This window comes from Pagrus major, chromosome 1, assembly GCF_040436345.1.
Source record: "Pagrus major chromosome 1, Pma_NU_1.0".
Classification (NCBI taxonomy): Eukaryota; Metazoa; Chordata; class Actinopteri; order Spariformes; family Sparidae; genus Pagrus; species Pagrus major.
This window is the reverse complement of record NC_133215.1, coordinates 27,813,926-27,826,425: the sequence shown is the minus strand read 5'-3', so window position 1 is coordinate 27,826,425 and position 12,500 is coordinate 27,813,926. Positions and strand designations below refer to the sequence as shown.

Sequence of the window (12,500 nt, the reverse complement as noted above, 5' to 3'; positions counted from 1 at the left end):
AATATCAGTGAGGTAAACATATAAACAAATGATGCATTTGAATAAACAAGCTGTTCTCAGAGGAAAATAAGGTCCCAGAACACTGTTTGAAGCTAGAAAGGTGGCAGGGTCCGCCAAATATAAACAAGTCACATTAAATGATGAGCAGTCAAAATGTATGCAGCATAGTTTTGGTTGCTGAATGGGTCAAACAACTCCAAAAACACTGAATCCTACATTTCCCAAAGTCCATCTCAGTACCATCTCTTGTCAGACTTCTCCTGCCTGGTAAACTCCACGCCCACTCCATGTTTATTGCTGTCTGGTGTAAATTTGAAGTCTCATGCTGAGATAACCCTGATGACATCATTAGTTATTTTCCCTCCCTGTCCAAAGAAGACATTGTGCAACTGTTTACAGGCTGAGGTAACCTCCAGGTGTATGAGCAGTGGAGTGCATGTTTAAGCTAAAAGAATTAATGTGAGTAAGAAGAAAAACAAAATAGGCAACAATGCATCAGTTATCCTAAAAAAATACTGTTTACAGAGAACTGAAGAGGTTTTTTATTATATGATAGATTATATGCATGTAATCTCTGACCTTTACCAGCTGTGCAAAGCAATAACATTTCATTTCTATTATAATGGTCAAGGGAATTTCCCCTCAGTCAGTGAATATTGTAAACATATCCAATTTGCAAGGGCACTTCCCTGTAAAGGATTTTAGCTGTTGGTATATTATTTAGCTGTTTGTTTATTTATTCATTTATTTATTATTCCATCTGTCTGCAGAAAACAGGCCACCACAGAACCTACAGTGGCTTCAACATAGACTGTTGGACTCCCTCTTTAAGGATGCCAATTGCATTTTAGCCTGAGGGGTTTTAATCAGTTTTGGTCACAGTGCAAAGTGTCCACATGAGATTTCCTTGTCCTATTCTGAAGCAGTGGACTTTTACCTCTCCAGGTTAATTGAGCACACACTTCCTGGTAGCCACACAGTCTTTCCTTTAATCTCTCCGACGCTGGTTCTCAGGCTGATTCACAGGTTACCCCTTCTCTGCAACACAACATTTCGTCTGGACTTCCTTCTGTTTGTCTTCTCACCGTTACAACACGTTTACCAGGTAAGACGTTTTTAAGAAGAGAAACCACAGAATATAGTTTATTATAAGATTTTTCCTTATCTGCACCGTATAGTGCATTTATGACGTTATGACGAGGTTCTTCTGTCAGATGTGACATTGCTGAATTGTTCTCCTTCAGTGGATCTGTGCTAGAACAGCAGATCTAGGTTACTACATGTGATGGAAACCAAACCTACCGTGTGAATTAATGATGAACAGATGAGGATGGAACGAGGGGATTAAATAACACATGCTTCCCCCTCTGATAATGTGGCTGTCACTCTGAGCACAGAAAGGCACTTGACCTCCTCATGTGATGATACTAAAGTTGACTTAGCCAGCAATTAAAACCTAAATTCAACATGTGACGGAGGCAAATAAATACTCCTATCTACTCCCATCCTATGACACACTGGTACAGTCATCTAGGTTTTTTGTTTACTCAAAAGGGCAAGTTTCTTAATGTGTTTTGCTGGAACTGGACTACACAAAAAACACAGTGAGGAGCGACTGAGCTGAAGGATCTTTGTTGTTTTCAAAGAAGAGCGAGAGGATCAATTTGAAGGATCTCATGACAAGTTACAGCAACGGAGGAATCTTTAACCCTGCCTACCATGACAGCGAGACTCTGGAGATTGATAGAAGGTTTGTGGTTATATAGTATAAAATGTGGTTTTGTCTTCAAATGCGCGCCAGTGAATCATTTATCCTAAAGAAATCTTGCTTTCCTTACTTTAATTTTTCAAAGAATGTGTCTGAGTGAGTGCTGTGTGTGATCTCTGGGTATAAAGTGTACTGTGAAAGAATGAAAGGAATGTCCTGTCATTATTCTGGCTGTGAAAGTGATTTATTTTTATTCTTTTGGGTAAGAAAAGTAGGGTCTAAAGACTATAAGTTCCTAAAAAACAAACAAAAACATCAGTCCATAGTCCAGCAGTCATATCCATTTCATTTGCTTAATTACAGATAGTAACCACATCATAATCATGACTCCTTTCATGAACTGATAACCCCGGTGCTATTGGGCATCATAAACACAAATCGTACGACCTCAGTGATAGGAAGTGTATCTGTCACTTTGCATATTGTTTGTTCTGTGTGGGTCCTCCAGGAAAACCCACCACACAAACCCCTATGCTGGGGAAGACGCAGCCTGGCGGGGTGACGGGGCAGACACACATCCGAGCGGTCAGATGGGCACAGACGATGTTGTAGAGAGAGTACCATGGGGGGGCTGGCAGGAGGAGAGCTGGAGGGGGAGGCAGAGCATCCCCATGGGTCTCATCTCAACGCGCCCCGGGAGTCCTTCATGGCAGCATGACCACAGTGAGTGGACCAGGACTGAGTGACCGAGCTCAATTTATCAAACTATAGAACAATTCTACATATTTGTATAAAACTTACTGCATTGTACCATTGGAAAAAGCAACATTATTCCGTGTTGACGACTTGTGCCTCTGTGTGTTGCTAAGTGAGACTTTTGTTGATACTCCCTCTCCTCCTCCTCACTTGTTCACTCAGATCACAGCACTTTCCAAATCCCCCCAGACTCCCAGTATGATCGACCCGTTCGACTTCCTTCTTCCATGTCAGGTAATCGTTAAACTAATCTTCCTCCACTCCTCCAGGTAATGGTTCCTATTCAGAGCTGAAGTCTTTACAGTCATTGTAGGCGCTCACAATGTTGCTATGGATATCGCTAAACACACACAGAAAGTTGTTAAGTCCCTTAATAATTCAAAATAAATGTGACAATCACGTTGACCTGTTGACCGCGATATTTAATCAACTTAACAAAATCCAACTGGGTAATTATTACTAGAGGCTGCTCACAATGACAAATGACATGGAGTACCAGGAAGTTGGCAAAGAAAATAAAAAACAGGGAATGGGATTGTCGGGACCTTTTTTGACGTCAGCAGACATTTTAACTGCACTGTGTTGAATGTGGTGTATCGTAACTAAATCTGTGTATAATTAAAAGGCCTATGGACCGTGTCTTAAGCTTTCAGCTTATGTTTTCAACATGATGTGACATCTTTTCACATTTTTAGCCATGCTAGAAGCTCTGGGGATTGAAATGATTGTCAGTCAGTCTGTCCCATCATTTTAGTCCAGACTGGAATATCACATCAACTACTGGATGGATTGTCATGAACTATGGTATACCCATTTGTGGTCCCCAAAAGAAGGATACTACTACTACTTCTTTTCCTCTTGCACCAATTTCAAGGTTCACATTTGTGGTTTTTAAATGAAATGTCTGAACAGCTTGGATGGATTACAGTGAAATTAGGATCAAACAATCACATTTTACTCAGGATGAATTTTGGTAACGTTATATCTTCACTTTCCATGTCCAGCACTTTGGTTTATGACCTAATGCCTGTAAAACTAATGATGTCACAGTTTTATTTTGTGTTTAATGCTAAATAGCAAATAGTATGCTAACATGCTAAACTAGTGATGAGCCTGCTTAACATTAAACCTGCTCTACAGTGTGAAAACGATATTACAGTATCACAGTTGTCATAGTAGTCTCTCAGAAATTGTGTCAGGCTGCTGAATGACAGCTGGCCTACATTAGCTGGCAATAGGTTTAATCAGGAGTTGAGATAATATGAAGTTAGTGATATGCAACCACATTAGCTCATATGTGTTGCGCTGCTATCAGCTCTGCTTTCAATCATTGCATTTACAGGAGGTCTCAAAGTATATGTGCACTAGTTAATCAGGAAATTATAAAAGAAAGAATGAAGCTGTGATGGGAGAATAATTGTTTAACTGTGTGAGCAGCTGCATTTAAAAATACAGAGGTTGATGACCGTCACCCTGCTCCTGCATTTCCTATCTGCTCCATGGGTTTACCTTTAAATGTCAAGCTCAAAGCAGAATCCGTGACAATCACTGCTGAACAGCAAAACACATTTTTCTCTCTTTGTTTGTTCATCCAGGGAACATGACAATGAGATGGAGGGGAATCACGATGAGGAGGATGAGCATGTTTCCTACTACTGATCCTTCCCATCTGGCTTTCACAGAAGACGCCATCAGGAACGAAATGGAGAATGGTAAGAGCCTGTGACGGGTGTCAATTCTTGCTGTGGATATTTGCAATGTGAAGTGTGACATTTGCATCCTGGATGGTAGCCTATGACAAGATAACAGGGAGGGCTTGTCTTGTCGTCTTGTGTGTGACAGAGGAACAGAACCTGGTCAAGGAACTCGTCGCCTTGTCAACACGAGACCGAATTCAGGCAATCCGGGACCTTCCGATGAGCTTTGAAGAGAAGAAGCAAATCAGGTGGGTTTTGACTGACAGGCAGTTAAAGTGCCTCCTTGTAAGTATCATTCTAGGCCCTGAGTTAACCTTTACACCCTGCTGAGAACCATAAACCAAGGTTTCTGTTTGCAAAGACAAGGTGGTTCAGTGGTGTTGCAATATAGATCACTGGAGAAGTTGCATACATGAAAGCTGACACATATTTACCTTGCTATCTTGTTTCAAGGTACGTTACATAAAGGTCCCATGTTATTCTCATTTTTAGGTTCACACTTTTTTCACACTAATTTTGGGTGTTTACTAGAAAAAGTACATGTTAAATAATTATCTATAGAGCTTGTAAAGAATAATTCTTAAAGAAGAAATCTTCAATTCTTAAAAAGATTATTAGTTAGAGTTCTACAGTATGTGCCCAACGTACTGTGATGCCTTAATGTTAGCTTGCAAGCATTAGCAACTTTAACGATGTTAGCTAGCGTGAGCAAAGTTACTTGAGGGAGCAGATGATTTGAACAACAGCGATGTTCTGACACGAATACAATGGAAGGTGGCAGATGGATTGCTATATTTGGTGGCTGAATGTTATCAATACACCTTTAATGTTAAAAAAACCCACATTATTTGTGTATAATTATCATACTGTTCAAAGCTGCAGCACCTCTATTCACACTCTGTCTGAACGCTCCGTTTTAGTGCCTGGCTCTTTAAGGCCCAGCTCTTACAGGCCTGAGCAGCGGCACTGCCCACCATGTTTCTGCATCAGCTCTGCTGGTGTTTTTGCAACCAAGGTCGTACTGTGGGCGTGGCTGAGAGCGGTGACTGTGTAGTTGTGACATCACAACCTCACAGAAGTTCTGACAGCATGTTTAAAAGCACAGTGTCCTAATACAGGCTGTGTGCATTCCTCTGTGGATAAAGCGATTTGATACTTTGACAGTATTTATATAGCAGCCAGACCTGCTTTATAATGGAAATCTCACTTTCTACAATATGTGACGTTTAAAATGAAAGTGCAAAGCTTTTTATATCATTGTGGCAGATCTTGTAATTCAACAGGAAATATAGGTTTAAACATACTAATTATGTTCTAATTTACCTCCACAGGAGCCAAGTACTGGCATTCAAATCTGCCAAACAATCCCGCCAGTTCACATGTTTCGCAGATTGCTCTGAGAATGTGTCACTGGTGAGCTTTTCATTCATTATAAAACATTAAGCAGCAATACCATACTTAAACAACTCTTTGTGAGGGTATGTGATTGTGTGTTTTTTAATGTCACAAGCTGTTCTCTCAGTCTCTCCGCAGGTGTGGCTACACTGTAAGCTCAGCCAGGCAGACCCTGAAGCTGTGGCAAGGCATCATCAAGGAGGTAGGCGGCAGGTTTGGCACCAGCGTCCTCTCCTACTTCCTGTTCCTCAGATGGCTGCTCATGTTCAACATCTTCTCCTTCCTGGTCAACTTTGGCTTTATCACCATCCCGCTGCTTGTTTACGACCCCACACCCAACGTAACCGCGAATGTGAGCTTCAGAGGGCTGGAGATACTGACTGGAGCTGTAAGTGGAGCCTCTTATCACACCACCACATACCTTTAGCCTGTTGTTGTCACAACTGTCCAAATGATCCCTGATATATAGAGTATCTGGACATTTTCTTGTTCTAATCACTTCTTTTGATCGTTAATGTGAAAAAGGGTCATTTCTAGTAACAGAAATTGGAGTTTGGAAATAACTGGTTTTGCTGCCACAGAGACAGCTGGAAAATGTCTTGATATCTTGTTGAAAATATCCAGTTTTGTTGTTGCAAAGAGACAGCTGCAAAATGTCCCGACGGTCAAACGCTTTATTATTTTATATTAAATACAAGTTGATTCGCCCGTCTGCACTAAAAGATGATTATGGCAGTATGAGAGAATGTTTTCCAATGTATAGTAAATGTGTTGTGGTTTCTCCAGGGTTACTTTAACTACACCGTCATGTACTACGGGGGCTACAGCAATGAAACCCTGGTGGGTCTGGCGGAGTACAACATGCAGTTGGCCTATTTCTTCACCATTGCAGTCTACATGGTGCTGTGTGGACTTGCACTCATCTTCAGGTCAGCGCATTTGTCTGTATCATTATAGAATAGTGGTAATTACATTTGTATTTTTTATGGTGCACGATGTAGTATAGTAGTCTTTGGCGGACCCTGCCGCCTCTCTAGCTTCAAACTGTGTTCTGGGGACCTTATTTTCCTCTGAGAACAGCTTGTCAGCTCAATAGCAGAAAAAGAAAATCAGTTTGTATTATTACCTCACTAATATTGTAATACAATTCTGAGTATGAAATTCTTCTCCAAAACTACGTAGTGCCCCTTTAATACAACAAGATTGCATGTTATCATTGTTTGCAATCTCTCTATCCTCATGCAGCATGGCCAACTCATTCAAGAAAAACTATGTACTAGCAGACTCAGCTTCCAGCAGTGCGTGGCAGCTCCTGTGCAGCTGGGATTTTAGTATAACCAATGAGAAAGCAGTGAGACAGCGCAAGAACAACCTACGTGTCCAACTAAAGGTGATTATTACTGTTACAAACTGACTTTTGTCAGGACAGAGAGAGGTGTAATGGGATTTCATCTACACGTTGTGAAATATATCTGAAACAGGCAACTCTGAATGGCATGTTTAACACACAGTATACAGTAAATATCCACTCATTTATACTTTTTAACATGCTTCTCTAAGCTTTGAGCTACATTTTGGTCGTAAGCCCAGGCTGCAAATGATATTTTCACAATATGTCAGACAATTAGCTTTCAGAGGTTAATTCCTGTTTAAAGGCACGACACACGTCTCATTAATTTTAATCACTGCGTTTGTCCTCTTGCCATCCCTTCAGGAATCTCTGTCAGAGAAGGCCCAGGGGGAGCTGCTCACCCGCTCTGAAAAGCTGAAGCACTTTGGGATTTATTTAGGTTCCTGGCTCCTCTCCACCGGCCTGGCTGTCGGCTGTGGAGCTAGCATTTATTACCTCTGCCAATATGAACATCGGGTAAAAAAGTGAAGACTGAATAATTAGTCTTTTTTGTTAAATTGGGATCATTGTTTTTGTTGGATATAGACTAAAGAGAACAGAAAAAACAGTTTCCTCTCTGTTTGGAGAGGTAATTCTTGTTGTTCTGTTGGAGCTGATATTAATAGACAGTTCCCTTTGTGTGCATGTGCAGAGAAACTGCATACTTTATGGCATCGTAACTTATTTGCTCTTTAACAGAGTGCATCATAAACCTACAACTTGTAATGTGTCAAATGTCATTTACCGGCAATGCAGGGTTTGATTCATTTCATTGCACACAGTATTCGTCATCTAACACTATCTTGATCTGACCTCCATGTGTTATCTTTATAGCATACAACAGATGAAGCCAACTGGTCTCTGCTCCAGGAGGCAAAGACCCTCCTGGTCCCCTCTGTGGTGTCTCTGATGAACCTGGTTGTCCCGCTCTTCTACTCCCTCTTCAACAAGTTTGAGATCTACTCCAGCCAGCGGAGACAGATCTACGCTCTGGTTGTCAGGTTAGAAAGCAGGAAATCTAGTTACTATTATTGAGACATGAGATCAATGAATATATTTTTTTAAAGAAACAGTTTTGAAATTTTGGGAAATGCACGTTTTTTTTGCTTTCTTGCCAGAGTTAGACGAGGAGATTGATACCGCTGATACTGTTTTCCCTCGCTTCTAGTCTTTATGATGGGCTACACTAATTAACTGCTTCATATTTAGCATACAGTCATGAGAGTGGTCCAGTCCTCTGATCCTCCTCTCAGCAAGAAAGCAAATCAGCTTTCTTTCCCAAAATGTCCAACCATTTCTTTAAGCTTTAATGCTTGAAATCCTTTTCCTCTTTCCACACTTGCAGAAATGTGTTTCTCAAGATGTCCATCCTGGCTGTCTTGTGTTATTATTGGATGAACGTGGTGGCTGAGAAGTTTTCGGTACGTTTGACGGGGACAAACATTTCATTTCCGTCTTTAAAAACACAAATATTAGTTTAATCAGTTGAGATTAACTTAATGTGTTCCCCACAGTGTTGGGAGTCCATGGTGGGACAGGCTTTGTACCGTCTGGTCATTTTTGATTTCCTCTTTCTGATGTTGGGATCCTTCTTTGGAGAGTTTCTAAGCAAGTGAGCTACACACTGAAAGTTTGTTTGTATTCTTCACAATCATAGAAATGTAAAGAAGTTAACTTCAGATGTAACTCATATTCATTATCTCTCTGTAACAGTGTTGTTGGGACGAGATTATTCCCACGTCTGGGGGTTCCAGAGTTTGACATAGCCAGAAATGTTCTTGAACTCATCTATGCACAGACTCTGGCCTGGTAAGTAAATTAAAATGAATTAAAATCATGATTTGTTTTTTTTTCCTGGTCTCTGCTAATTTATTAATAAAACGTTATCTTATCCTTAATTTTCTCTCCACAGGATTGGAATCTACTTCTCTCCTCTGCTGCCTGCCATCCAGATTCTCAAATTTTTCATCTTGTTTTACTTAAAGAAGGTAAACGCCAGCCCTTAATGTTCAGAGGCCTTGGTGACTGTAAACTGAACTGCCAAGATGATACATTGCCTTAGGCAGATACAATGCCATCGCTGCCCAAGCTGCTCTACACACTGTTTTAGGCTCACGTTACTCTATTTGGGCACCTGCTTCAATAATTAATCAAAATCCTTTCATCACATTGAGCGCATGCTTTATTTTGTGTTATGGAAAAGACAGGCAGGGCTTTGGATTTATGGTGCAAACCTTTTGCTCACAATGAAAAGCCAATTAATCGCAGAAGAGTAAATGAGTTGAAGACAATTGGTAATTCGAGCTTGGCTGGGTCTGGTGTTGTTGAATGTTTCATGAACATGCTGAATGACCTTTGAAGCAAAAGCTCATCAAAGCTCTGATGAGTTCTTCATGTTTTATTATGGAGATAAATAACTGTGATGTTCAGGAAGTTAAAAATAATGAGTGTTTCTGTTTACCATTCCCTCAGGTCAGTCTGACCCAGAACTGCCAGCCTCCGCGGCGGTCAGGCCGAGCAGCTCAGATGCAAACCATCTTCATCGGCCTCCTCTTCTTCCCTTTCTTTGTGGGAGCCCTGTCCATGGTTGCATACACTGCCTGGAGGTACAAGGATGTGACCTATTTCGACCGTACATTACATTAATGCACAATTAAATGCAAAACAGTGCCAATTTTCGACACAAGCTGCATTCCTCTGCCTCATTTTATCCCTCTCTCCTGCTCTGCAGCCTGACTCCCTCAGAGGAGTGTGGGCCTTTTCGGAGACTCAACAATACCTTCAGTGTGGTTGGTATCTGGATAGATGAGCTGGAGGAGATCTCCAGTTCTCACTGGGTCGTCTGGATCTACCAAAATGTCATCAGAAGTGAAATCTTCTACTTTTTTATCACACTCATCATCTTGTAAGTGCATTGTGCAGGTGTTATGTTAATATGTTAATGGCTGTTTTGGAGCTTTCAGCCACAACCCATAGTCTTCATCAGCAGATGGAGTTTGCTATGTTCTCAAGGAAGATTGTAAATTAACAAGTTTCATTTAAAAGAAAAAAACTGACCTCAAAAAATCTTACTTCAAGGTTCACGTAGCAGCTGTGCTGTAGTTTTTGATCGTATCACGATCTTCATCAGCAGAAGACTTAACGTGTGTGTTGCATTGCAGAACTTCAAGGTGGTTGATCAGCTGTGATATTTTGTTTCTCTAATATATGTATAGGCTGTAATGATTTTAAACTAAGCTATATTATATGAATCATATATAAATTATGCAAATGTTTTGTGTTGATTGGAAAGAGAAGTACATTATTGTTATTTATTTATTGCATATTGAAGAAATCTTAGAAAGAAACTTGTTAACTGAGGATATAATGTCAACTACATGAAAAATTTGGTGTCTTGAGTTTATAATATTGAGACAACATTTCACATCCAGCGCAGTCCCCTTTCAGATCATTGATTTTAAGTTTTGCTGGGACATTAAGCACTCTGTACATCAGTCATGCAGGGTAACCATGTGGCTCAGTTTAGTGGCATAAAAACAAACAGTCCCAGTGTTGTAGCACAATTACTGGAATTTATTTGACTTTTAAATGTTGTCGGCTACAGTCTAGGACAATGTGTTCATGCAGCGTGGTTGTGTCTGTATTCATGTACTTTATTCATCTTTGTGTCCGTATGGTGTCATGATGTCACGTATGTGATCGCATCTGCCTCCTCAGGGTCATTATATACATCTTCTGGCAAGTCACTCAAGGCCGCAAGCAGCTTATTGGCCAACTGAGACAACAGATTGTTAATGTGAGTGTCTTTAAAAACTATCCCTAAAAATGTGTTCGTCTATTTTCACCTTTATTTTGTACCCATATGGTGTGCCTGTTTATACAGGAATTTGAAATATATTTTTCAGTAATAACTATGTAATATATAATGTTCTTCCTTTGTTTTCTCTTTTTCTGTCACCAGGAGGGGAAAGACAAGTCCTTCTTGTTAGAAAAGCTCCAGAACCTCCAGAAATCCAATCCAAAAAAACCCAAACAGAAGAGTCACAAAAAGGTTTGTTGTTTAAATATCTCATGCTATCTTATCAGTTTTCACTATGAGAGTTGTCATCAACCTCACTGGATATTTCCTCTTGTCCTTCAGCAGAACAGCCGGCGTTCAGATGACCACCCCTCAGGCGGTCAGTCCAACTCAAACGCCATGGTTCAAGCTTTACTCGCTCGCCAGAGGCTTGAAGAGGAGGAGGAGGAGGAGAGACGCAGCGGCGGTGGAGTTCCCGTACCCTCGGACATCTCCACCTCCAGCGCTCTGGTTCAAGCCATGTTGGCCCGTCAGAAAGCTGAAGGCCAGGATGAAGATTTGCACCAGATGCATGGTACACACTCATCATCGTCTAGCGCCCTCGCACAGGCCATGCAAGCCAGGCAGATGTCCCAGATTCAAGAAGGAGATGAATACTTCAGCACAGGAGGTTTGTCTGACAGCACACCCAGCGCTCTCACACAGGCCATGCAAGCTAGACAGAGAGCAGACGAGTACGGAGACACAGATGGCCTGCCACCCCCCGTGTCGGGTGTTATGATGCAAGTGATGCAAGCCCGGCAGAGGGCAGAGGAGGCTCCACAGAATCCAGCTCCTGCAGGCTCCAGCGCCCTCATACAGGCCATGTTGGCCCGGCAGCAGGCCCAGAACGAGTACGATGATGGTTACTGAACTTTATCTTAGCGTGGGCAAAGGAACAGAACTGAAAAGAACATTATGGACTTCTTTAAGATGACTTAAATGACATTTATATGTATCAGGATCAGTTCCAAGTTTAGAAATTGGGTGATTTGTTTTATAATTTCAATACATTTAGTCTTGCTGTTCTGGAAGAACAAAGTACTAAAACAGCTGCTAGAACAGGACCAGGAGAGAGGGCAGGTCCACCTCTTTATGCACCTTTTTAACAAATATATTTTAATAGTATGTTTCTATGACAGTATATAAGCCTTGCAAGGTTAATAAGTACTGGAGCATAGGATGAGTGAGCACACCATTATCTGCATCTGTACTCAAAATGGGTTTAAACAAAGAGTTGTTAATTTAAGCCTGAAATTGTTAAAGGTTGATCAAAAGCTGTTATATTTATTATTTATTAGATAAACTATTCACTTTTTTTTTTTTACTTGAATAAATAAACTTCAGTCAGCCGCCCAATGAGGATTTAAGCTCATTACGAGTACAGATGTTGACACTCATACTTGCTCAACCCTAATATATACACTAGGCCTGATCTTGTGCCATTTATAATGTATTTTGTGTATCATAAACATAACATGCTAAAACTGTATATATTCTCTGTGAAATGTAGATAAACACGAAATTTAGATAAAAGAAAGCAAATAAATAACAAAAATAAAGTTATATTGTCCAGTGCTTTACATTATCTTATAAAAATGGCTTTTGAGACCAAACAACCAAACCAAGAAAATACAGTCACCATCATTAAATGAGTTAAATGTAATTTCTCACACATGCTCTATTGAGACAACACTGCCATCTATAGGCGTTATG

At 40.6% G+C, this 12,500-nt stretch overlaps 1 protein-coding gene across 1 annotated transcript; it reads left to right on the top strand.

Annotated features, from left to right (window-relative positions):
• The first annotated feature begins 1,612 nt into the window (after nt 1-1,612).
• On the top strand, nt 1,613-11,765 carry tmc5 (transmembrane channel like 5). Its single transcript, XM_073470561.1, has 20 exons — nt 1,613-1,750; nt 2,217-2,431; nt 2,627-2,698; nt 4,060-4,176; nt 4,307-4,409; nt 5,493-5,574; nt 5,684-5,944; nt 6,343-6,485; nt 6,802-6,946; nt 7,271-7,423; nt 7,781-7,947; nt 8,292-8,367; nt 8,461-8,558; nt 8,660-8,755; nt 8,859-8,934; nt 9,419-9,552; nt 9,678-9,851; nt 10,664-10,742; nt 10,908-10,997; nt 11,088-11,765. The coding sequence occupies exons 1-20, from the start codon at nt 1,677-1,679 to the stop codon at nt 11,655-11,657; spliced, it is 2,925 nt and encodes a 974-aa protein (XP_073326662.1). The 5' UTR covers nt 1,613-1,676; the 3' UTR covers nt 11,658-11,765.
• Nucleotides 11,766-12,500: the final 735 nt, after the last annotated feature.